The following is a 25,745-nucleotide window of genomic DNA, read 5'->3' as shown; positions in this document are numbered from 1 at the left end:
CCCCTTTTAAAAGGTCAAGCTATTTTCTAATATTTTAATCTAAAAGTCAACACCAATAACCATGGCAAGTAGAGCCATTCTGACGTACAGGCCGTATTTCATTTGTCTGAAGTAAGCTGCACGCTGGTCAAAGTCAACTTCCTCATGAATCTCATTAACTCTAGGAAGAGGGTGCAACAGGCACATGTGTTGTTTGGCATAAGACATAACCTTGTTGTCAATGACATACGAGTTCTTGAGAGATTCATATTGAGCAGGGTCAGTGAACCTCTCTTTCTGAATTCTGGTACAGTAGACTACGTCACTCTTTGCAATGATGTTTTCTGTGAGTTCAGTGTACTCGCCAATCAAAATTCCGGAATCAATCAGCTCTTGCTTCAAATTCTTTGGCAAAGACAACTCCTTTGGAGCAACCAATTGGATACGAACTTGGTAATGTTGTAACAAATGGCATAGAGAATGGACTGGACGTCCATATTTCAGATCACCCATGAAAGTAACAACGATACCATTCACAGTACCCAATTCTTCTCTAATGGTGAACAAATCCAAGAATGCTTGTGTTGGGTGCTCTCTTGAGCCATTACCACCGTTGACGATTGGAATAGGTGAGTACTTGTCAGCAATACTTGCACTTTCGGGGTCAGGATGACGAAGAACAATGGCATCAGAATAGCAGGCCATTGTTCTAATTGTATCCTGCAAAGTTTCTCCCTTTTGGACAGAAGAATGGGTTTCGTTAATGGAAACCACTCTACCTCCTAATCTTTGCATAGCAGCATCAAACGAAGATCTGGTTCTTGTGGATGGTTCGAAGAAAGCAGTAGTCAGCACTCTACCCTTCAACACATCCAAAACACCCTGCCTCTCAACAGCCAATCTCATTTCCTGAGCAACACTGAACAGAGCGTGGAAATGTTTACGAGAAAATTGATTCACTGATAAAACAGAGCGGCGCAAGAAAGGATTCTCTTTTCTAATGTAAGTCGTGATAGCATTAGGTGGAGAAAGCTCACGAGGAGGCTGAGACACCAGCTTAGTTCCTAACTGGCGAGCAACCTCTTCTTGTTCATTTACAAGTGGAAGTTGCTGACCTGGCTCACTGAAGGAAAAGCGCTTAGCCCTTCTGATTAATGGAGACATAGCATCCTGTGATTCAACAAACGAAGCATGTCTGCCTCTGTAAATCTCTTCCTTACCTAATGGTTCTCCAATAACAACAGAGCCTTCTAAACAAACTGTCTGTCCATTCCTGTAAACTCTTTCAACAACACCTTTCAATTTAGCAGCCGAGAAAGGGGAGAATATGTCGTTAACTGATTTCAAAGAACTCATAGCACGATCCAAATCAATTTCCACAACAGATTCGTCCGCATTTAGCTCAAAGATTTCTCTAGGACGCTCGTATAATTTGCTAACAATGTCAGTAACGGCAAGACGGCCATCAGCCACAGCAGTGAATAACAATGGCAAGGCATCAGAAACACCCAGCCCTGCAGTAATGGGCTTGCCAAGATGCTGAGCGAGCAATGATGGAACGGATCCAATTGAGAAACAATCAATTTCAGCAATGTTTTCCCAGAGACTTTCCTGATCTTGTTTAGTGGGCAAAAAATCTGCCCCAGGATACTCAGTCTGAGAAGCAAATAGAGAATAGATTGACACATCACACGTAATCTGCAATTTCTTCTGCTTGGCTAATGAAATAAGAGCCAAATCATCTTTACTAGAAACACCTGTAACGTGAATCTTACGGTTGTGTAATGATGCTATCAATAAGACGGATGCCAAGTCAGTAGTTTTGGCATCTGTGATGATTGGCTTGGACTCAGGCCAGACACTGAAATGTTCAGAAACAGCAGCAACCTTGTTTCTAGTAAATATGTTGAAAGGAAGGAACAAGGAAGCAGTCTTGTTGATAACCTGGGCTATTTGTGTGGAATTCTGCTCCGTAGCGGCAACAGAAAATGAGTAATCGGTATAAGCAGAAGACAAGGCAACCTCAGTAGCTCCCGCTAAAGACCTGGAATCGACAATTGAAGTTTCATCAACACTGGAAGGTAAAATGGAGGTAAATGTAAAACCAGAAGCAAGTGCAGCCTTGGTTATAGTCTCCAAGTTGGTGGATCCGTTCTCAAGAGAGAATGATGGATTGAACGTAGCAATACTGATTAAACCTGGAATTGTGATTGTCTTGTGCGAGGTTTGAGAGTCAATACTTGAAGCATCTAACGTGATGTCTCTTGAGATGGCCTCAACCAACAGTTTAGCACACTTAACATTGGTCACCAAAGGTACAGAATAGTCTACAGCCATACGACGAGTTCTATAACCCTTGGACATATAAGAGGCTGGTCGACGGAATCTGTTAGAAGAAGGAAGGTTGATGTACAGATCAATTAAGTTGTTGGCCAAATGTTGAGATAATGAATATTCCGACTTTTGGTTTTCCTCTGGAAGCAGATCCAAGTATTGAACTGGAACTCCATGCTGTTGGATAAAGTCAGCAGTACCTGCGGTAGCAAACAATTTGTAACCAAGTTCGTACAACTTCTTAACAGAGGGCATCAATTCTTGCTTCTCTTTGTAGGAACCAATGGAAAATAATATGTTCTTTTTTGGCAATTGAAAACCAGTAGAAATTAAAGATTTGAGATAGGCTTCGTATTTGTTGTGACCGAAGCAGGCAACTTCACCAGTGGAAGCCATTTCAACACCTAAGACCGGGTCAGCACCAGAAAGACGTGAGAAAGAGAACTGGGGTACCTTCACAGCACAGTAGTCAGCAGGAAGCTTCTCACCTGGATAAGGAACAACTGGAATGTCCATAATTGCCTTAGTAGCCATTTCAATAAGGTTAGTCCCTACTACCTTGGATATAAAAGGATAAGAACGAGAAGCACGAACATTACATTCAATAACCTTGATCTCATTGTCTTTGGCAATGAATTGAATATTGTAAGGACCAGTGACTTGCAGGGCTTGTCCAATTTTGGCGGTAGCTTCAACAATTCTGTCAACAGTTTCCTTTGCTAAGTCTTGAGGTGGAACAACCAAAGTGGCGTCTCCAGAGTGCACACCGGCATTCTCAACGTGTTCGGAAACGACATGCATGATAAGTTTACCATCTTTGGCAACAGCATCCATCTCAATTTCTTTGGCGTTTTCGATGTATTTGGTAATGACAACTGGGTAGTCAGGAGAAACCTCAACAGCTTGAGTCAGATAAGAGGCAAGATCATCTCTTGAATAAACAGTGTTCATGGCTGCACCGGAAAGCACATACGAAGGACGAACAAGCACAGGGTATGAAACCATGTCAGCAAAGTCCTCTGCTTCTTCAATAGAAGTAAGTTCCTTCCAAGCGGGTTGATCAACACCAATTCTATCCAGCATACGAGAAAACTTATAACGATTCTCCGCAGAGTCAATCATTTCTGGTGAAGTACCCAATATTTTAACGTTTTGACGATGCAAAGGAAGGGCGATATTGTTTGAAGTTTGACCACCCATAGAGATAATCACACCTGAAGATTGTTCAACATCGTAAATATCCAATACACGCTCTAAGTTGATTGTCTCAAAATATAGACGGTCAGCTTCATCATAGTCAGTCGAGACAGTTTCTGGGTTATAATTGATCATAATTGTTTTATACTTATGTTCACGCAATGTTCTGATAGCAGTAACTGCACACCAATCAAATTCAACTGAGGAACCAATTCGGTAAACACCTGATCCTAGAACGATGACACCATGATCATCAAAAGACAAATCATGGGAGTCTGCATTGTAAGTCATGTATAGGTAGTTAGTAAAGGCTGGGAATTCAGCAGCCACAGTATCGATTTGTTTGACGAATGGTAAAACACCGGCATCCTTTCTAAGACGACGAATGGCAACTTCATTGGATTTAAGGAACAAAGCAATTTGTCGGTCTTCAAAACCAAGTTGTTTTGCCTGACGAAGTACAGAAACAGGTAGGTTATCCTGAGACTCGTAGCTCTCTATTCTCTTAGCAAAATGGATTAGGCTATCCAACTTGTGCAGGAACCATTTATCAATATTCGTTAATTCGTAAACTTTTTCAACGGAATAACCTGAACCCAAAGCATTAGCAACGGCAAATAATCGTTGATCAGATGGAGTTTGAAGTTCTGAATCAATATCAATTGACATCAAAGCATCAGTGACATTGAATCCCAAGTTATGGTAATCTGTAGATCTGATGGCTTTCTGAATGGCCTCTTCAAAAGTCCTACCGATACTCATTACTTCACCAACAGACTTCATGGAAGAAGAAAGAAGAGTGGAAACACGAGTGAACTTCTTCAAATCCCACCTTGGGATCTTGACGACAACATAATCTAAAGATGGCTCAAAGCAAGCACAAGTGACTTTTGTTACAGAGTTCTTGATCTCATTCAAAGGAATATTCAAACCCAACTTTGCAGCAGTATAAGCAAGAGGATATCCGGTAGCCTTGGAAGCTAAAGCAGAAGATCTGGAAAGACGGGCATTCACTTCAATAATACAGTACTCCTTTGAAAATGGATTCAAAGCATATTGAATGTTACACTCACCAACAACACCCAAATGACGAATCACGTTAACAGCAGTGGTACGCAACATATTGTAGTCTTCATCCGACAAAGTCTGAGATGGCGCAACAACAATAGAATCACCAGTATGGATACCTAATGGATCAAAATTTTCCATGTTACAGACGGTGATACAGTTATCAAATGCATCACGAACGACTTCATACTCAATTTCCTTCCAACCTTTCATGGATCTTTCAATCAGAACTTGAGGAGAGGTAGCAAATGCCTTGTTACAAAGGGCAATAAGCTCGTCGTCATTGTTGGCAAAACCGGAACCTAAACCACCGAGAGCATAAGCGGCTCTGACAATAACAGGGTATCCAATAGCTTTCACAGCAACCTTGGCTTCGGCTAAATTAGAGGCAGATCGAGATTTTGCACATTTTTCATTAATTTCATCCATTGCTCTGGCAAAGAGTTCACGATCCTCTGTAGTAATAACTGTGTCAATTTGAGTACCCAGAACTTTAACCCCAAGGGATTCAAATTCATCTTTTAACTGGATACCAACACTTAAAGCTGTCTGACCACCAAAAGTACAGTAGATAGCATCCGGTCGTTCGTGTTTAATGACCTTCCGGACAAAGTCTGCAGTGACAGGAAGGAAATAGACTTTGTCAGCTAAACCCTTGGAAGTTTGAATAGTGGCAATGTTGGGATTAATTAAGATGGTGTAAATGCCTTCTTCATTCAAAGCTTTGATGGCCTGCGAACCAGAGTAGTCAAACTCACCAGCCTGACCGATAGACAAACCACCGGATCCCAAGACCAAGACCTTTTTGACTTCGACTCTGGGGAACTTGGCTCTGTTGTCTGCTAATAGGCCTCCTGGGAATGAAACTGGCTTGAGCTGTTTCGATTGTTGGAAATCAATAACCGACTGGATGAATACGTCGAAAAGAAATTCGGTATCTCTTGGACCAGGAGTAGATTCAGGATGAAATTGAACGGAGAAAAAAGGCTTTTCAGTGTGGTAAATACCTTCATTGGAGCCGTCGTTGGCATTAACGAATAGTTCTTTCCATCCGTCAGTTAAAGATTTTGTGTCCACAGCATAACCGTGGTTCTGTGAAGTAATGTAACATCTACCTGAAATGGTAGAGGTACAAGGAATATTATGACCTCTGTTACCAAATTTAAGTTTTAACGTAGAGGCACCAGAAGCTCTAGCCATCAATTGGTGACCAAGACAAATACCAAATATTGGAGTTTTTGCTTGTTCCATCACCTTAGAAAGTGTCTTGACTGTTTCTTGCATCACGGATGGATCACCAGGACCGTTGGAAATAAATAAACCATCGTATTCTTCGGCGGAAAAATCATAATCCCAAGGGACGACTTTCAACGAAACACCACGACGAACGAAGCAACGGATTTGGTTATACTTCATACCAACATCAACAGCAACGATTCTTAAAGGTTTTCCATTAGCTCCAAGAACGGCTAAATCACTTGGAGGATCGTAGACAACTGGCTGCTTGACAGAAACTGAGGCAACCAAGTTCTCAACGTTGGGATCCTTCCACTCAGGAAGATCAAAATTACTCTTCCAAGAAATTGCCGACAAAGAAGCTTCTAATGGAGCACCATCCTTTTGTAGAGCAATACGACCCAACGTGGATCCATTTTCTCTCAATCTCTTGGTTAGAGCTCTTGTGTCAACCCCGTAAATGGCTGGAATTCCTTCTTGTTGTAACCATTTTCCAAGAGAGGAGGTAGCTAAGTAATGTGAATATTCCTCAGTGTAATGAGCAACAACCAAACCAGCGACATGGATACGGTTAGACTCAAAGTACTTTGGAATTTGGTTGACAAGTTCGTCTCTGGCTTCACGATCTGGAACACCATAGTTACCGACTAAGGGGTAAGTGATAACTAAGATCTGTCCCTCGTAAGAAGGGTCTGTGATAGACTCAGGGTAGCCCACCATACCAGTTTGGAATACAAGTTCACCAGCTACTGATTTTGGAGCACCAAATGAATAACCTTGTAAACAGATTCCATCATACGTCTCCAAAGTCATCAACCGATCTCCAGTAGAGTCTATTGGAGGGGTAATAGGCGTTGAAAAGTTCGAAGACATGACAATACTTATTATAGGACGAAGCTTTAAAAAAAGAGTTAGTCAGTGCAAATAAAATACAACTAAGGGGAGTGAGATTAAATGGCCGGGTACCCTTTACTGTGCCTTCCTCTACCTCTCTATTGGGGTAAATCAAAACGAAACTTACTGTTAACTTTGTTTTGGGGAAAGAATTCAAAATGTAACCAGGTCCTTATAAGGATTGTAGGAGTCAAAGGGGTCGAAGAGGGCTAAACTTCTATCTAGAAAGAGAGGAGAGAGAGAGAAGGAAATAATAAGATAACCACTGCGAGGAACTCGCAGGAATATTTATACATAGGAAAAAAAATTTTTGAAGTGAAAAAAAGAAATGCACGACTTATGCAAATTAGGTGACGAAAGAGATGAGGTGAGGTCAGATGGCAATAAGTGTTCTGGCAGGGCTGTACTTTGACTCTGCGTGAACCAGAAGCCGGGAGCAAAATCTTCTGGCCAAGTATATAAGATCGTGGGCTTGGGTCTGTTTCAGGAAAGAATCAAGCAATCAGACATGTGAAAGAGGCCCTGCTTGTAATGATTGAGAGGAAATCTAGTACAATCTTCATTCCTCCTACTCAAGCGCTGTAGAATTAAACTTTTTATGATTATAATGCAACTTTGTTCATGTTTCAAAAGAGAGTAGATTTTATAGAATTTCGAAAATCAAGGCACCAGTCCACTGTAAGAGTATGTGATGGGTCTCTTTCGAATTTGAGCAAGTTTCTTGTTCATTCTCTCTTCCTCCGTGCCTCAACGTCGTTGCTGCGGCCGGTAGTCTGTTGCAGACGGCATAATCTTCGATAGCATTTCGCGGTGCGTGGCATAGTATAAGTTCTTGCAAAGAAGAGTTAAGGTTCCCAACCATGTTCGACACTCTTCGTCGAAGGGCTTATAATTGGTTTGTTAACCAAAAGGTGGAACTGAAGCATGGTCACTCCTTTGGATTTCGTTTTAGGAGGCGGATGTCCCGAATTGAACGACGTATAGGGCCAGGAATTAAAAAAGTGATACCAACTTTCATCGTTGCTCATGTTGTATACATCATTACAATGGTTGTCTTAGCATCTATCTGGATATACCCAGTAAAGACGATTGACTACATCGATGCTTTATTTTTTGCTGCTGGCGCTTGCACCCAGGCAGGACTGAATACTGTTGATACTAATGACTTATCTCTGTTTCAACAGCTTTCGATATACATTTTTTGCATGTTGACGACTCCTATTTTTATTCATGGTTCTTTGTCAGCCTTGAGGCTTTACTGGTTTGAAAAGACGTTTGACAACATCAAGATCAACTCCAAACTTCGTAGCAAAATGAGACGAACTCAAACATTAGAATCTAGGCGCAATAAAAACTTTAGGACCCAAACCAATCCAGACGTTGAACCAGGTATTCCTGACTCGCCCGATAAACCGCCAATTGACACTTCATCCAATTCTTCTGTTCGTGATCATTATAACCAGGTGGAACATTATAGTGAGCCAAGCGATTCGGGGGACGACTTGGAAAGAAATGAACACGATCCTAGCGTTGTCGTCAATACAACTAGCATTCAGCCAGGGGTTCACAAGGACATAAAATTTTCTGAGCTTCCAAAACCTACAGGACGTAAAGATGTTCAACCCCAAGATATGTATATGTCTATTGCCATGCTCCAAAATAAGCAGCCGTACACCTCAGAGCTTAGCGAGTCTGGGCCAGTGTTACATATTAAAGGCCCAGCTGAACGTCGCAAACATAGAAGGCGTAGACGTTACAAAAGGAAATCAATCCCAGGTCCTAGAAGACCTTCCTCAGAGAGTGCAGTTGCACCTGAAAGCGAGGAAGGGAATAGGCACCATCAAACTGCTCAGTCCGGGCCCCTTTCGATAACGAGTTCTACAGAAGGAAATACGCTGAATCGTCATCATGAAGAGTCACCAGTAGAGAAAAGTGAAAAGCCGTCTATCTTTCAAGGAACTCCAGTTTCCTTCGACAAAATTATCAAAAAGAACCCGGTTGCCAAGAACTTCAACAAATTGAAGCGACGAGCATCCTCTACAGTGTTTTCAAGAAACAACAATGATACCGACGAGTCTGAAGACAGTTATGCAGCAATGTACGATGAGGACAACAATGATGAAGATTACGATGACGACGAGGAGTATGACCAGGATGAAGATGAAAGAGAATTGGCAAGTCACACCACTCGAGGGATGTCCACTAATTATTTATCGTGGGAGCCAACCATTGGAAGGAACTCTACATTTATTGCGTTAACAGATGAACAGAAAGAAGAGCTAGGCGGCGTTGAATATAGAGCTACCAAAATGTTGTCCAGAGTGGTAGTTTGCTACTACGTCGGGTTTCACTTGTTAGCTGGAATCATGTTTTTGGCTTTTGGTTGCTTGCAGAGTCATTATTCTAGGCTTTTCAGGTCCCAAGGATTTGCTCCAGCGTGGTGGGGATTTTTCACGTCTCAAAGTGTGTTCAATGATTTGGGAATCACATTGACCTATAATTCCTTCATACCATTTCAGCAGAACGCATATGTTCAAGTAGTAGCATCATTCTTTATCATCATTGGAAACACAGGATTCCCAATTATGCTGCGTTTCATTGTATGGGTACTCTTCAAGTTTGCCCAGCCACTTTCAATGCGTAAAGAGTCATTGGGATTCCTTCTAGATCATCCGAGAAGATGCTTTACACTGCTATTTCCATCAGCTGCTACGTGGTGGCTCTTTTTTGTGCTGGTAATTCTGAATGTGTTTGACTGGCTACTTTTTGTCATCCTAGATTTTCATAGATCCGTGGTTGATGGAATTCCTGGTGGGTACAAAGTTTTGATTGGTATCTTTCAGTCTGTTTCAACTAGAACTGCCGGATTTGCAATTGTAGATTTAGCGCACATCCATCCAGCAGTCCAAGTGAGTTACATGGTTATGATGTACATTTCAGTTCTTCCTTTGGCCATTTCCATTAGAAGAACCAATGTCTACGAAGAGCAGTCTTTAGGAGTTTATTATCCTCCTGGACAAATGGAGGAAGATGAGTCTGATGCCCATCAAAATAAACCTGGCACTTTCATTGGTACTCATTTGAGAAAGCAACTATCCTTTGATCTGTGGTTCTTATTTTTGGGGTTGTTTATTATATGTCTTGCAGATGGAGGTCGTCTTTCAAGTGGAGATCCTGGATTTACTGTTTTCCATGTGCTATTTGAAATTGTTTCTGCTTATGGAACTGTAGGGTTGTCTCTTGGCTATCCAGGAACCAACACATCCTTCAGTGCTCAATTCAGTGTCATATCAAAATTAGTGATCATTGCTATGATGATCAGAGGAAGACACAGAGGACTACCGTACTCACTAGATAGAGCTATATTGTTGCCTTCTGAAAAGATGAAGAAACGTGACGACAAACAGGCAAGACATGCAATTATGAGAACTATGACTATGGACAACACCCTATCTAGGATGAGTTCTGGCCATTCAGCTGCTACTGCTAATACTCGCAATGACACCTTGATGCAGAGACTAAAAAGGACCATCATTTTTAATATCAGACATGAAGAACAGAATCAAAGGCTCTCTTGCCCAAGAATTCCCTCGTTCAATGACTTCCCAGTCGTTAGAAAAAACACATTCACAATCTCTTCGGAGAACTCGTACTACCCCTGTTGATCAAACTTTCGATTTGGGGGCACGCTCCCCTGAAAAAGGTGGAGCTAAACCTTCCGTGCACGATCTGGCCCCACATGAACTCCAATCTCACAACACACTCTCGCAGTGACCCCCAACTATCATAGAAAAAAAATGCTTATATAATTCGTTGCGTCTCCTCGATGCGAAACTCTATTGTGGTATCTGTAATAAAACTTTCCTCATTGTAATATTATCATATTATCATGGCTAGACCGAAAAGGCCACCACCAGAGGGTTTTCAGAATATCGAGCCAACGTTACTACAGTTTTCGGAGAAACTTAAAGAAATTGAAAATACGAAATCCAAGAAAATTTCCAAGAAAGAGGCATTATGGCCTATTTACCAAGTGCATCATCAAAGATCACGATACATATATGAACTATACTACAAAAGAAAAATGATAAGCAAGGAGTTACTGACGTGGCTTCTCAAGAATAAGTATGCTGATCAAAATTTGATTGCAAAATGGAGGAAAAAGGGGTATGAAAAGTTATGTTGTTTGCGATGCATACAAAGTGATGAGAACAACCAAAAAAATACTTGTATTTGCAGAGTTCCTAAAGAACAGTTGGAAAAGGAATTAAGGTGTGTCACATGTGGATGTAGAGGATGCGCTAGTGGAGACTAAGGGTGAACTGTGTTCTTTTTTGGACCTATTTCCACTTGGTCCATCCTCTGCATCAACCAATTGCGACTCCATGCAAGGGCGATTGTTCTTTAGGGTTGGTCCGTATGAATCAAGCAAAACCCTGGCTAGTTTGAATAGACCTAGCGTTTATTTTTTCAGCCCTCAGTTGTTGCAACAACTGGATGCTGGATGCTCGTACATGTGGAGCATGTGAAGCGGATCCAAATGTTGAAATTGCTATTTCTTTAGCAGATTTTTATCACCTGGAATGTTCATGGTAACCTTGTACTCCAAGTTTGTTTACTTTAGGAAGTTGAGCATACTGCAATAACAATCTTTTTATTGTGCTCCTGTTACCTAAGCGACAGAGTATATGCGGTTGCTATCCATGTTTCCATTACTTAGATCCGTGAATGAGAATTCTTGGAATTGAATGAGAGCTAAACACAGAAAGGTATATTTTAGATCAAGTTTGTTGTTTGTGTTTCAAGTTCTTAAAGGATGGCTACTGTTTTAGACTTATAGAAGTTTCACTGCTGAATTTGTCCAGAGAGAAACTACATAAACTGAGGAACACCATAATACTTAGTACAATTCCGGAGACGTAACAGATATTCTGGTATTTATAGGCACAGGCTTCTGGGAGAATAATAATCTGTAAAGCAGAAGAATTGCAGAGTCGAAAAAAGTCACTGATAAAAATTTCATCCTTTAGCTACTTTAAAGTATCAGCTGTTCAACTAGAAGATCCAATAAAGCTAAGCACAATGAAACTAGAATAGCTAAACAAGATTAAAAGTTTTAACTCGAACAACGTTGCAAATTATATTTCGGAAATCAACGGCTGGAAATAAAGTTACTGCTTATCTCATCTCATTTATCGGTTTTATTGCCTAGATTATCCGAAGAGGTTCGGTCTCTGAATCAGGGAAGTGTGGAGTCAGGCGGAGTCTTTTATCCTCATTTGGCAATACCGGTTTTTTCCTCGATTCACATGCATGAGTGCTCAACAAAACTAGATGGGTCAGGATTCAGAATCTGGCTCTTGTAATCGGAGAATAGCATATAAATCTTCAAGTTTTCACTCCAGTAACCTCAGACCTGGTGGGAGCTGAATTTTTGAAAATTGTCATGTAGAATATTGTATAGACCTAATTAAAAAGAAAAAACTGAAGCTGAAGAAAAAACTCGAGGTGCAGGCCTTTGATTTTCCTCGCCCAAAAGTTTAAATTCAGCTTGCTTCGTTTGAACTATTTGAACCCCTCAATAGGTCAATGGCAGATCAACTGAACGCTGCTTAGTGAAGAATTGCTTCTAACAAACAAACATTCCTCCTACTTCCTTTAATAGTCTAGTTAATCCAACAATTACATCGTGGGACCCTAATTCTTCTCTGCACTTGTTCGCGTTTGGTCGTATAACTGAAAAAATCCGGACTTGAGATCCATATTAAAAGACTGAAAAATCCACCTTCCTTCTTTTTTCATTCGTTCTGTTCATTCAAACTGATAACTTCATTAACATGAAGATCACTGAGAAATTGTCTAGTGCGCATCGAAGAGAGGATGCGCCGCCCACATTCTCTTTCGAATTCTTCACCCCAAAGACTGCACAAGGAGTCCAGAACTTGTATGATAGAATGGATAGAATGTACAACTTAAGTCCGCAGTTCATAGACATCACTTGGAATGCTGGAGGGCGTTCGTCTAACCTCACTTGCGAAATGATCAACACTGCGCAAACAGTATTGGGGTTGGAAACCTGTATGCATTTGACCTGTACCAATATGACCTTGGAAGTGATTGACGAAGCTCTAAAGTCGGCGTATGATTCAGGTTGTCAAAACATTCTGGCGCTTCGTGGAGATCCACCTTTAGACGGGTCTGAATCTACTGGCTGTTTTAGATATGCTAAGGATTTGATCAAGCATATTAAGGAGAAGTATGGTGATCTACTTTTGTATTGGAGTAGCCGCCTTACCCAGGCCATCCTGATGAACCAGATGTTGACCGATTGATTGAAATATTGAAAGAAAAGCAGGATGCTGGTGGTGACTTTATGATTACTCAGATGTTCTACGATGTAGAGCAGTTTATCACTTGGTGTAAAAAAGTTAGAGATTACGGTATTACTATACCAATCATTCCTGGAATCATGCCCATTTCGACATATGCCTCTTTCTCTCGTAGAGCAAAGTGGTGTCAAATAAATGTCCCATCCTGGTTCCAGAAACAGCTAGATGCCAGCAAGGATGACGACTCTGAAGTTCGTTGTCTGGGTACGCAGCTAGTAGCTGATATGTGTTTGAAGTTAGTTGAGTCTGGCTATGTTAACCATTTACACTTTTACACTATGAATCTTGAAAAATCGACAATTATGGTTTTAGAAAAGCTTCAACTAATAGACACACACAATCAGCCAGTCGCTTCTGTTCGTGACTGTGGTGTTGAATCCCAGGTTACTGTTCCATGGAGAAGATCTCTTAACCCCACAAGAGTTAATGAATCTATAAGACCTATATTTTGGAGCAACAGAAAGTTCACCTATATTTCTAGAACTTCCAACTGGGACGAGTTTCCCAATGGTCGATGGGGTGATTCCAGATCGCCGGCATTTGGCGAGGTTGATCTCTGTGATGGTGATTTGATCCGCCATTCTCCTAAACGAGCAGTGGAGCTATGGGGTAAGCCGCAATCCATAGATGATGTGATTGATCTTTTCGTTCGTTACTTACAAGGTAATCTCTCTTCACTACCTTGGTCAGATGGAGAAACCAGCAAGGAGATCAATGTTTTATTAGATGATTTGCTGGCCTTGAACCGTCAAGGAATTTTAACCATCAATTCTCAACCCTGCGTTAATGGACTCCCTTCTAACCATAACGTACATGGTTGGGGACCATCTAATGGGTTTGTCTATCAAAAGCAATACTTAGAGTTCTTCATTCCGGCAAAATTCTTGACAAAGCTGATCAGCAACATTGAAGAACTTAATAAGTCATACTCTTCCAACTTCAATACTTTGACTTTCTACGCTGTGAATGCTCAAGGAGAGCTAATAACTAACAGCAAAGAAGATGACATCAACGCTGTTACTTGGGGAATCTTTCCTGGTAAAGAAGTGGTCCAACCTACTATTGTAGAACGATGCTCCTTCCTTGCTTGGAAAGACGAAGCATTCCGGGTTTTCAAAGCTTGGTCTTCGTTGTTCAAGGACCAGGATCAGGACGAATTTGAAGTTCTTAGAGATTCCAAAACTAGAGCTGTTCTGGATAAACTTCATGATGAATACTTTTTGGTCAACATTGTGGATAACAACTACGTCCAGAATCCTAATGTCAAGATTTTTGATCTGTTCAAAACGTTGCATTAAAAATTTCTGTTTAATTTCCAGTTTCTTTGCATATACGCAGGTAAGACATCAACTGTCTTTAGCTTTATTTGACTATAAAGTTACGTACCTTGTACACTAGCCTAAACTCCCGTTTATTTGAGAGTCAGGTTATTGTGTGATACTTTCTCTTTTCTTTTTATTTTGTTTCATGTTTCATTGGGTTATCGGAAGCTATACTATTTAGCCTGTGTATATTAGATAGGTTCACCTCAACGGTGATTAGTACTATTACATAAAGTTCAATCAAAGACTTTTCTAATTTTAGTAGCCGCAACCATCGCAGTCAAGACCCAATTTTCCAAGAACTATTTTTTTCAAACCTTTGACGAATAATTCGGTCAACTATAAATCATAACGTTTAACATTCCAACATGAGAAGCATTGTTAGAAAGGTTTCATAGCAAGAGTTTAGGAGTGAAATCAATTGGTTGTCATTTTACAGGAAACTCCTTATGTTGTATATAAAGAGCTGATGTCTATCACACACCGATTTATCCAACATACGAAAAGAATGGAAGTAGTTTTTCCCTATTTATTTAAAGGGCGTTATGGATCACTTCTAGCTACACAAAGGGTCAAGGATCACCAACACATAGCATAGCGGGAAAAAAATATTTTTACACATACCCCACCCAATTAAAAGGGCGTTTTTAGATTGCTGGGAACATATTCCAATAGTTCAATTTTTTTTAACAAATTCTCCATGGAGAACTCATCATAATTTAGAACCAAAACAATGAGCTGTTTTTTATTCCATTTAGATCATGAAAAGTGGAGAATAGAAGGCTCGACTTTCGCATAAAAGTTGATGACTTTCTCAACTCACCCCCTCATTAGAATAAAAACAAAAATTATATTATATTTCAAATCACAAAAATTCAAAAAACTTTCTTCTAACTTAATTATACTTTAAAATTTTCATAAATTTCTTCAAAAATACCATATGTTTCAAACATTGTATGCAGAAGATATCTCGACCATCCAACTTCTATTTCCCAGTCGACTGTTTTATTTACACACATTATATAACTTTTATCATTTTCTATATACAGAAAAGTACCGTCATTTAAATGGTCTTGATTCAACTCTTTCATGTATGCTTCTTTTTTACTTTTAGCTTCAAAATATGATAAAAAGTCTAAGTCTATTTTCTTTTCTTCTGATTGATTATAAATTCTTAGTTTTTTCTCATTTTGATATTCAACCGGTGGATCTTTTGGATATGTTGCTTCTTCTGGAGTAGTATTACTGATTTCAATATTATCCATATATTCTTCCATAGATTCATATTCCCCTAACGCGTATTCTCTACAGAAAGCCATATTCTTTGTTTTTAAGACTACCTCTTTTCCATTTCTTAATACAAAATAATATGGATTCATAACTGTGTTTATATTACACAAATGGAGTTTTATTTCTTCTTCATTTTTTACCTTAATAAAAGATAATCTGTAATAACTATTAGTATTTGTTTCAGGACAATAAAAGAAATCCATATTCGGTATGTTGACGTTAATCAAGAACATTAAATACATCTTCTTTTTCTATTTACTCTGAACTTTTCACATATTTTTAAGTTGAATTCTTTGTGCTGCAGTAGCGAAAATGTACCTCACTAGAATATACAACAAACTTAAATGTTGGATGAAGAAAAATAAACGCGATTTTTGCTTAAAGTTGACGTAGTCTTGGGGTCTTAGTTTTCATAATTGTTTTACCTTACAACTCACTACAAGCACACTATGTCAACTTTTTTCGATGGAATGAAGAAATCCTTCAAGGATGTCCCTTTGGTGGATGGAAAAATAGCAACGGACGAGTTCCTGCAAGCGTCGGAGTCCTTGATTAAACTATTTGGTACGTGAACTTTCTAGCCCCACCCAGAATACTCTCTTAATCACGTCGTACTAACCGTTTGATAGACCTCTTGGGTTCTTCAGCATTTGCTGTAGTCCAAAATGACATGCAAGGAAATGTTGACAAAATTCGTAAAAAGCTTCTTGAGTCACCTGTCGATGCTGCTACGCTTCAAGACTTGGTTTTGGATGAGAAAGACGCATCGATCAAGGGCAAATCCGCTACCCAAGGTTTATTATGGCTATCTAGAGGCCTTCAATTTACTGCAGCAGCTATGAGAGAGACTGTAGACAATCCAGACTATGAACTCACGAAGGCTTTCACTAATGCCTATGGTAAAACCTTAAGTAAGCATCATTCGTTCGTGATCAAGCCAATTTTCAAGTTAGCTATGAAAGCCTGTCCATATAGAGCGGACTTTTTCAAAAAATTGGGAGATGACCAAGAAAAGGTCACCGCTCAACTCTTGGAATGGTTGGCCTCTTTAGAAAACATTGTCAAGATTATCTTTTCCTTTTTTGAGTCTGGAAACTACGGTAAGGGGTTGTAAGTACGTATAGAAATACTTATAAAACATTCATTACGAACTAAATTTTAAAATAAAACTAAACAATACAAATATTCCATTCAACTTTTCTGCTTCTTCTTTTTATTTCTCTATGTCTACAAGAATCCGAGAACAATTGAGGCTAACAAAGTGAAGAGAGAAGCAGGAGCCAAAGCTACACCAGCATCCTCACTAGAAGAGCTGGTAGCAGTGGAACTACCGGTGTGGGTAGAGGATCCGCCAGTACTGGTTGAACTAGAAGAAGACTGAGCACTAGCAGAAGTGGAGAACGAAGCAGCAGAGCACTGATACTCACCGGCAGTGTCACCCCTGATATCAGAGAAGTCATCACAAGAGATATCTCCATCAGACTCCAAAGAGAAGGCACCTCTAACAGCTCTCAAAGATGGGAAGGAACCGTTGTCGAAAGAACCCTCCAAAACAAGAGCACCACCAACAGTTTGCAAGTCCTCCCATTCACTGAAGTCAGTCAACTTAGAGTTGTTAGCGATGATTAAACCACCACCAATCGACTGAACGTTAGAAAAGTCTATTTCTTCTAAATCGTCGTTGTCAACAATGGAGAAAGATCCACCAACCCTGGTGATTCCTGGGAAACTCAACTTTTGGAAACCAGACTCAATGAAACCCAAAGAAGCGTTAACAGTGGTCAGGTTGTTCAAAGAGACGGAAGCAACGTTACGGAAGGTAATGTTGTTAGCCCACAACAAATTGTCAAAGGATACTTCAACATCGTCTGAGTTGAAGGAAACCTCCAAAGCAGAGGAAACAGTTTCCAAGTGCGAGTCAACAGTGTCCAAATTGAAGTTGTTGTTGACATTGAAAACATCGACATCGGTAGCAACGATACCGTCCAAGTTGGTTAAAGCAGTGTCAGAAATGTAAACAGACTCAGTGTCAGAGACACCAGTGTGGAAACCGGTCTCTTCCAAAGCTGGCAAGGTGACGAAGTAAATAGAACCAACGGAAGTCAATTGAGCAAAAGAGAGTGTGTCCAAAATGGTCAACTCAGAAAGAGCCAATTGTTCGGTAATGGTGGTCAAAGAATCAGCGGTCAATGAAACCAAAGAGGTGGCATTCTTGACAATTAAAGAACCGTAAATGGCCTTGACATTAGCGATAGCAGCTGATCCCAGACTTCCGGCAATGTGGATATCACCTCTGACAGCTTCACAATCGGACAACTCATCAAGATTAGACTGAGCAGTAGCAGTGAAGTCTTCAAGACTACATCCAGATGCAATTGAAATTCGTGTGGTTGAAGTCAATGTGGCACCTTGGCATATTGTTAGTACGTTATCTCAGAAGAAAATGAAATGTTAGGGGAGTGTCATGATCAACAAATCGCGAAAGGAACCAAAAATCTAAAAATAGCTCCATACAGATGTGGAACTGCCATTGAGCTCCGCCCGTTTGATTCGTTTTAGGAAACGGGCAAGATTCACACCACAAAGGGTGAGCTGCATTGGATAGTCCCGTATCATGTATGGCAAAACTGTAGTTCCTCGTCCCTGACGCATAAAGCGCCCAAGCCATCAGAAAACAAATTGGCTGACCGTCTTGGGCGATTTGAATTTGGCGACAGGGATCGGATCACAGGGATTCTCTCGTAATTGAAAGACTCAGGACTACCAGGTAAACTCAAACAGTTCAGGCTATTAGATTGAACAGTTGAAAGCTTGAGTCAACCTAGTTACTTCTGAACAAAAACCTACCTGGTAACCTCATAAATGTTTCTTGGATTCCTTTGCAGAACATCAAAAAAAACTCCCGAAAAAATTTCAAATGATCAATACTTACTCAATGAAGAAGTTGTTTCTCCCAGAGCTGTGACAGCCAGGGCAGAAATAGCAAATAGAACCTTTCCAAACTGCATCTTTGGACTTTTAATTAGAGCAAAAAAAAATAAGCGCAAGGATGTGAAGAGAAAATGGAAAAAAAAAATGGCCTTAGGAGGCCTAATATAGTACGTCGGTTGATATTTTCCAGAGCAAAAAATCGAGGCTTGATTTGTTGTGAGACGTTATTTTTGTTTGTCCAGATCGGGGAATAATACTAAAAAGGGTAAACTAGTTGCATCAACATGTAGGTTTGAGGATTATTCACGATGCGCGAATATTTACACACTAGCAGTTTGCACTATTGTTACGGGTACCGAAGCCCAAAACTCGAAGAGAAGATCAGAAGTAGCTCAAAATGTGTAGACGTTGAAAGATCAAAATAAACTTTGGATTAGTTCAGCAAAGGGTGAAAGAGAAATACGACTTAGCATGAAAAAAATCCCAAACTGTATCTCAATTCCGTTGTTGAAAAGGCCACAAAACTCAAGTAGGTGACAGATTATATAAGACGGATTGAGCTGAAATCCTCATGGTAAACATAAACAAATAGCCGCTTCTTTTTTGTCAATGTCCGTTGTTCCCAATTTAGATTAACAGACTCCGGTTGTTGGTTGCACCTTAAATCCCACGTAGATGTTCAAACTAAAGCATTGCGGGAGGCCTTCATCCATCTGTAATGTAATACCGCATCGCACTTCCTAACTCCAGTGACTATGTGAAAAGGTTCATCCAACATCGTTTGTTGAGTACACGACACTTAAAGGTTAGGTTTTTTTTTCTTTTCTACTGAAAATTTTCTTTACGTTAACTTATCATGGGTGAAACTGATTACACAATTAAGCCAGAGGCCGTGACTCCTTCCAATGATACTTCGGACTGGCCTTTGCTCTTGAAGAACTACGACAAGTTGTTGGTTAGAAGTGGGCATTATACTCCTATCCCTCACGGGTGCTCTCCCTTGAAAAGAGACTTGAAGGACTATATCTCTTCAGGTGTGATCAATTTGGATAAGCCATCCAACCCTTCTTCCCACGAAGTTGTTGCTTGGGTGAAACGAATTCTTCGTTGTGAAAAGACTGGTCACTCTGGTACCTTGGATCCAAAGGTCACTGGTTGTTTATTGGTCTGTATCGACAGAGCTACCAGATTAGTTAAGTCCCAACAAGGTGCTGGTAAAGAGTATGTATGTGTTGTACGTCTCCATGATGCCTTGGAGAATGAAAAAGAGCTAGGGAAATCGCTTGAGAATTTGACAGGTGCCCTTTTCCAAAGACCACCTTTGATTTCTGCCGTGAAGAGACAGCTGAGAGTAAGAACCATATACGACTCTAAATTGTTGGAATTCGATAACAAGAGAGGCCTTGGAGTATTTTGGGCTTCATGTGAAGCTGGAACTTATATGAGAACTTTGTGTGTTCATCTGGGAATGATGTTGGGTGTTGGTGGTCATATGCAAGAACTTCGTCGTGTCAGATCTGGTGCTTTGTCTGAAAATGACAATTTGGTTACGTTGCACGATGTTATGGATGCCCAATGGGTTTATGACAACTCCAGAGATGAAACTTATTTGAGAAAGATTATTCACCCATTGGAAACGTTGTTGATAGGATACAAAAGAGTCGTAGTCAAGGACTCTGCAGTGAATGCTGTTTGTTACGGTGCCAAACTGATGCTTCCAGGTTTGTTGCGTTATGAGGAAGGAATCGAGCTATACGATGAAGTTGTTCTTATTACCACCAAGGGTGAAGCCATTGCTATTGGTATCGCACAGATGACAACTGTTGACCTTTCAAGTTGTGACCACGGTGTAGTTGCCAAGGTCAAGAGATGCATTATGGAGCGTGATACATACCCAAGAAGATGGGGACTTGGTCCAATTGCTCTTAAGAAAAAGCAGCTCAAAGCTGACGGAAAGTTGGACAAATTTGGTAGGGTTAATGAGAACACCCCAGATTCTTGGAAATCTGATTACATCAGCCACGAGAACGAAGCACCTCCTCCAGTGCCAGCTTCCAAACTGGAAACTCCTGCTCTCATGACTCCTAAGAAGTCTGTAGACAAGACTGAAGATAAAACTGAGAAGATAGATGATACCGAAACGGAAGTCGAAGAAAAGAAGGAAAAGAAGGACAAGAAGGAAAAGAAAGACAAAAAGGAAAAGAAGGACAAGAAGGAGAAAAAGGAAAAGAAAGAAAAGAAGGAAAAGAAAAGAAAGGCTGATGAGGACGAGGAAGACGGAAAGAAGAAGAAGTCTAAGAAGTAGGTAGTATATATTTGTACTTTTATTCAGTTTAGATACAGAAATTATCATTTGGTTCAGTAATGTACATGAAATAACGAATCCTTTTAAACATCGTTCAATGCGACACAAACAGCTGCCTTAGTATGTCCGTTGTACTGTCGCACAGTCTCGCTGGTTGCAAGGTCCCACAATCTAACATAATGATCAGAACAGGCGGTAACAAGATAGGCAGAATCTGCACTGAAAGCACAATCCCAGACCCACCGCTGATGACCACGTAGAGTAGTTTCAATGCCAAAATTATCATCAATTGACCACACTCTAGTCGTATGATCCGCTGAACATGTCGCAAGATGTTTCACATCTGAGGACAACAATACCCTGGTAATATACTTTGAATGAGATTTGAACTTTGTTATTGGTTGAAGTGAAGTCACGTCTTTTTGGTTATGCATCTTCCAGACATAGCAGTTTCCCTTATTATTACCAGCAACAAGCATGCTTCCATCAGTTGCGACACTGACTGAGTGGACAGGTACATCGTTTTCTGGGATCAATTGGTGCGTACATTGATTTTCGCCGAGATCCCAAATTCTCACATTTCCCTCCTGATCACATGAAATCAATTCTCCTTGATTGGGATGTATTACTACCTCGTTGACCGGACAATTATGCTTGTAGTTTCGTTGTACTGTGGGCGCTCTAACATCCCATACTTTCACTGTCCCGTCTTCACTTGACGACACCATCCATTTATTATCAGCTTGAAACGCCATAGAGGTCACATTATTCGTATGGCCTTCAAATGAAGTGACTGGGTTGGGGTTTGCAGTCTTGACATCGTACAATTTTACATGGAGGTGGCCTGCTGCTGCTAGGAACCGTTTATCAGATGTTATCTCCAACCGATTCACTTGAGAGTCTGAATACTGGATCGTTCTGGAACAAACACCAGTAAGCGCTTCCCAAAACCTAATAGTGTGGTCGTATCCTGCTGAAGCTAGGATAACTGACATGATTAGTTACTATGGGGTTGAAATAAGTCGTCAAGACAGAAACTCAAGATTATCCACTTCAGATGTTAAGGTTTCGTCGCGGCTTACATAATTGAATGATTTCCATCAATTACTATTTATCTAATATACATTACTCCATCATCAACCTATGCAAGCTCCTTTAAAACGCTTTGGAAATGGCATCTCTTTGATCTCTTGTTAAACTTATAGGATAGTCCACTTTGTAGTGCACGATCAAATCTCCACGCTGGCCCGGTTTCTTACTGATCGGCATTCCCAGACCTGGGTAGTTGATGGTCTGTGTGGGCTGAATTGGTTGGGATTTGCTAACATGAATTCTCTTACCGTCGATGGTTTTGATTTCTTTATCAAATCCTAGAAGAGACTCTTTGAAGGTCAATGGAATAGTGTAATGCAAATCATCACCGTCTCTTCTGAATGTATCGTTAGGTTTCTCTGCTATGATGAACTGGATCGTCTGTCTAGTACGTGCTTCAGGCTGATAGTCACCTTCGTTAGTGAAGTTGATCTTGGTGCCCGATTTCCAACCAGGTTTTAAATCAATGCATAAGATCTTTTCTTCCTTAACACCGTTAGCACCCTTTCGGTTCAGTTTCATTTTCTTTGTGGCACCATTGAATAACTCCTCAAGAGTACAATTTAATTTCAAAGTCACTACTTCGGGCTCAACCTGGGAACCATACGAACTTGGGGACTCTCCGCCAAACCCGCCTGGCATCTTCATGTAAGAGGCCCCACCTCCTCCAAATGGAGAACCACCTCTTCCACCTCCCATTCCGCCCATTCCACCACCCATGCCTCCTAGGCCACCGAAACCACCGAATTGCTCAAATATATTGAAAGCATCAGCCTGGGAGAAGGTATGCCCACCACCAGAACCGCCAAAACTGAATGTTTGGCCACCAGCGCCTCCTGGGCCACCAGCACCAGCAAATGGATTACCACCAGCAGGTGCGTTTCCTCTGGCCGCTTCCAGGCCGTACTGGTCATAGACTTCCCTTTTGTCGGAGTCTGACAGTATATCAAATGCCTCAGAAATCTCCTTGAATTTTTCAGTATCACCTGTCGGCTTGTCTGGATGATACTTCAATGCCATCTTACGATAGGCTTTCTTGATCTCAGCATCAGAGGCCGATGGTGATATACCCAATAAATTGTATAGTCCTTGTTCTTTCACCATATTTTGATTACTGTTCTATAAAATCTCGCGGTGGCACCCCACTTACTTTAAATACGAATTGCGCTCTTAGATTGATTCCTGGAACGACTTTTTTCGGGTTAGCCTAGCTCTGCGTTCCTACGAATGATTGCTTCTAGAAGGTTCTACGTTGTTCGGCCCGGTCTCACACCTGGGGACACAAATATTTTGAGTGGTGCACGTCAAGGTAATCTCAAATATTGGGGTAACAGTGTGTAGGATGAACTGACAGGTATCGAGAGGCAATCAGCTACCCCTTGTCTCAACCATTTTGGATGATCTGACTCAACTATTTCAAACTGCGATATCTCAGTTGGTGTCCTTACAATCTGCGGTGTAATCGATATGTTTCTTTGACGCAGATATTGACTTATTCGTTTTGAAAAGTTGCTTCCAACAAGATTGATGTTGGAAATATCGTTGTAATACTGAGTGGAAAAATCTAAGCTTAATTGAGGAACTTTAAGCAATAAAGAAAGTTTTTGAAGAATGAGTTGAAATTTCAAGTTGGACCAACTTTCCAGGAACCAATTTGTACTTCCAAGAAGTTCTAACAGTAGGACTGAATTGGTAAATCCAGCCACAGCCATATCCTCAAAGTGTTGTTTGACGACTCCGAATTGCTGATTAGAGACCTGTGCAAACCCCTGCAATGAAAAATAAAAAGAGGATAGCGCAATAATTGCTTGACTTTCAAGGTGAAACCATTCTTCGTAAGATTCCTGGACTTTGGTTTGATTGGAACTTTTTGATAGCTTTTCAGTTAGGTTCAACAGGTTAAGCGCTATTGACTTCAAGATGTGACTTTTTTGAAAAACTCTGATCACTTCATTCTCTTTTTTATTCTGTAATTCATTGAAGCTTTCGAGTAGGCCTAATCTAGTGAATGTGATTTGATCTGTTGATTCACTAAAATAGTCAGTGACTAGGTTCAACAGGAGGGACTCGAGGTAAAAGTTATTGGGAATCATTGCGCATTGTTGCAACATTTGGATCAGTTTGATGTACTTGGCTGCGCTTGCTAAGCTCAGAATTTTGAAGTTGGAGCCAAGAAGTTTTACTAAATGCTCCTCGTTGTCAATATACCCTCTTCGATTTGCCACTTGATATGTCTGAGCGTCTTCAATAAAAGTCGACAGACAGTTCTGAAACATAGTAGAGATATTATCGAATGTTTCAGGAAACTCGCTTGAACACTTCAAACAGGCCCGTCCTTTCCTTTGGAATCCGTCGACCATTTTCAATTGATTTCTGGATCCAATTTTCTCAGCAAGGTCAAAAGACCCTGCAATAGTTCCACAGCTTGCACATTGAACAGCCAGCATTCTGTCTATTGGACTCAAACATAAAGGACATTGGCAGTCGAAGAAAAATCTACTCCGTAGGTTCAATTTGCGAAGTGCTGTTGGAAGATTGGTGAACTCGTAGTTTGTAGTCAACTCCGTCCCTGGTTTGATATCAAGAATACTTTTCAGACTCAGTTTGCCATTCTGAAAAATAACCAAGATATTTGGTTCACAAGAGTGATTTATCAGAGCAAAGAACGAATCAAACATTAACCCGTTTGGTTCAAGAAATTCGTTGTACATTACTGTACTATTTACAAATACTGTTAGAACCAATCTCTTGAGAAGGGTGAGATCCTCCGCATATTTTGAAGAGACATTGCTAAACCTTTCAAGTATATGTTGACCCTGCTCTAGAACTTGCAAGTGTTCCACATGACCTCTGTAAACCTCATCTTCAAGAACCTCGAGATGTGAAGTCAGCATGTCAATTTGTAATTTGAAAAGACTGTTACTTTTATATTTCAGTAATATACGATTGACCAAAACTTCAGTTGTTGAAGGCACCATAGAGTACTTTTTTAAATAATCCTTGAGGTAAGTACACTCCTTACTATGAAACTCGTTCCAATCTTGTAATTGACAAGACAGGGAGCAATAATTAACCACTCGACAGCCTGAGCATCGTAACAATTTCTTGATGTCAACGCCATTGATACTAAGGTTTTTGCCCATCACTCCTTTAAGATGACAACCCTGATCACTCTTAATGTCGTTGACATTCGAATTTCTGGCAGGTAAAGTCCCTGGTTTAAAACAACGAAAACAGCAGGTGGCCCTATAGTCAGGCGATAGGTCTGATTTGTTCATCTCTAGAATCTCTAACTGAGGTACAAAATTGTAAATGACAGAATCTATAGTGTTAGCACATCAACTTTAAAGTGTAAATACATTCCTTGGAGTTATGTTACCTGCTGGAGCTTGATAATTTATTTGAATTCCCCTTTTTTCGGGACCTTCATCTGGATCAACCACACTTAACCCAGAAGGGATCCTGAAAACTCGACCACAATCAATACGCTCAAACTTGCTTCTTCCATTGGTGTGCACTTGGTCAAGCGGAATTGGATCAAAGAGTGCTGAATTGGTCCGTTCAAGAATCATTTTTTTGTTGGAAAACAGTTCCTGGTTTAAAGTTCACAAATGGCAAAGCAATTTTGATCTACAATGCTCGCACAAAATCGATAGGCTTGGTGATAGATCGCCTTGCTAAATCAAACATAGTAGTATATGCATTTAT

General features: G+C 40.5%; 10 protein-coding genes across 10 annotated transcripts; 5 read left to right on the top strand and 5 right to left on the bottom strand.

Annotated features, from left to right (window-relative positions):
- Nucleotides 1-39: 39 nt before the first annotated feature.
- Nucleotides 40-6,687, bottom strand: PAS_chr2-2_0142 (Bifunctional carbamoylphosphate synthetase (CPSase)-aspartate transcarbamylase (ATCase); the record flags this gene model as incomplete). Its single annotated transcript, XM_002492018.1, has 1 exon — nt 40-6,687. One exon carries the CDS (start codon nt 6,685-6,687, stop codon nt 40-42), a length of 6,648 nt encoding a protein of 2,215 aa, XP_002492063.1.
- An 881-nt stretch (nt 6,688-7,568) lies between these two features.
- Nucleotides 7,569-10,373, top strand: PAS_chr2-2_0143 (Component of the Trk1p-Trk2p potassium transport system; the record flags this gene model as incomplete). The annotated part of the gene is made up of 1 exon (XM_002492017.1): nt 7,569-10,373. The coding sequence occupies one exon, from the start codon at nt 7,569-7,571 to the stop codon at nt 10,371-10,373; it is 2,805 nt and encodes a 934-aa protein (XP_002492062.1).
- A 224-nt stretch (nt 10,374-10,597) lies between these two features.
- On the top strand, nt 10,598-11,023 carry PAS_chr2-2_0144 (Protein involved in bud-site selection; the record flags this gene model as incomplete). Its single annotated transcript, XM_002492016.1, has 1 exon — nt 10,598-11,023. One exon carries the CDS (start codon nt 10,598-10,600, stop codon nt 11,021-11,023), a length of 426 nt encoding a protein of 141 aa, XP_002492061.1.
- A 1,522-nt stretch (nt 11,024-12,545) lies between these two features.
- On the top strand, nt 12,546-14,395 carry PAS_chr2-2_0145 (Isozyme of methylenetetrahydrofolate reductase; the record flags this gene model as incomplete). Its single annotated transcript, XM_002492015.1, has 2 exons — nt 12,546-12,969; nt 13,008-14,395. The coding sequence occupies 2 exons, from the start codon at nt 12,546-12,548 to the stop codon at nt 14,393-14,395; spliced, it is 1,812 nt and encodes a 603-aa protein (XP_002492060.1).
- Nucleotides 14,396-16,158: 1,763 nt separating this feature from the next.
- Nucleotides 16,159-16,823, top strand: PAS_chr2-2_0147 (Hypothetical protein; the record flags this gene model as incomplete). The annotated part of the gene is made up of 2 exons (XM_002492014.1): nt 16,159-16,273; nt 16,339-16,823. The coding sequence occupies 2 exons, from the start codon at nt 16,159-16,161 to the stop codon at nt 16,821-16,823; spliced, it is 600 nt and encodes a 199-aa protein (XP_002492059.1).
- A 113-nt stretch (nt 16,824-16,936) lies between these two features.
- Nucleotides 16,937-18,717, bottom strand: PAS_chr2-2_0148 (Cell wall protein that contains a putative GPI-attachment site; the record flags this gene model as incomplete). Its single annotated transcript, XM_002492013.1, has 2 exons — nt 16,937-18,117; nt 18,642-18,717. 2 exons carry the CDS (start codon nt 18,715-18,717, stop codon nt 16,937-16,939), a joined length of 1,257 nt encoding a protein of 418 aa, XP_002492058.1.
- Nucleotides 18,718-19,496: 779 nt separating this feature from the next.
- Nucleotides 19,497-20,945, top strand: PAS_chr2-2_0149 (uncharacterized protein; the record flags this gene model as incomplete). Its single annotated transcript, XM_002492012.1, has 1 exon — nt 19,497-20,945. One exon carries the CDS (start codon nt 19,497-19,499, stop codon nt 20,943-20,945), a length of 1,449 nt encoding a protein of 482 aa, XP_002492057.1.
- Nucleotides 20,946-21,028: 83 nt separating this feature from the next.
- PAS_chr2-2_0150 (Protein required for the transport of amino acid permease Gap1p from the Golgi to the cell surface) lies at nt 21,029-21,940 on the bottom strand (the record flags this gene model as incomplete). Its single annotated transcript, XM_002492011.1, has 1 exon — nt 21,029-21,940. The coding sequence occupies one exon, from the start codon at nt 21,938-21,940 to the stop codon at nt 21,029-21,031; it is 912 nt and encodes a 303-aa protein (XP_002492056.1).
- A 160-nt stretch (nt 21,941-22,100) lies between these two features.
- Nucleotides 22,101-23,141, bottom strand: PAS_chr2-2_0151 (Type II HSP40 co-chaperone that interacts with the HSP70 protein Ssa1p; the record flags this gene model as incomplete). Its single annotated transcript, XM_002492010.1, has 1 exon — nt 22,101-23,141. The coding sequence occupies one exon, from the start codon at nt 23,139-23,141 to the stop codon at nt 22,101-22,103; it is 1,041 nt and encodes a 346-aa protein (XP_002492055.1).
- Nucleotides 23,142-23,341: 200 nt separating this feature from the next.
- Nucleotides 23,342-25,609, bottom strand: PAS_chr2-2_0152 (Hypothetical protein; the record flags this gene model as incomplete). Its single annotated transcript, XM_002492009.1, has 2 exons — nt 23,342-25,359; nt 25,417-25,609. The coding sequence occupies 2 exons, from the start codon at nt 25,607-25,609 to the stop codon at nt 23,342-23,344; spliced, it is 2,211 nt and encodes a 736-aa protein (XP_002492054.1).
- Between the last annotated feature and the right edge of the window lie 136 nt (nt 25,610-25,745).

This window comes from Komagataella phaffii, chromosome 2 (assembly GCF_000027005.1).
Source record: "Komagataella phaffii GS115 chromosome 2, complete sequence".
Classification (NCBI taxonomy): domain Eukaryota; kingdom Fungi; phylum Ascomycota; class Pichiomycetes; order Pichiales; family Pichiaceae; genus Komagataella; species Komagataella phaffii.
The sequence above is the reverse complement of the archived record's forward strand: the minus strand, read 5'-3'. Positions and strand labels throughout refer to the sequence as shown.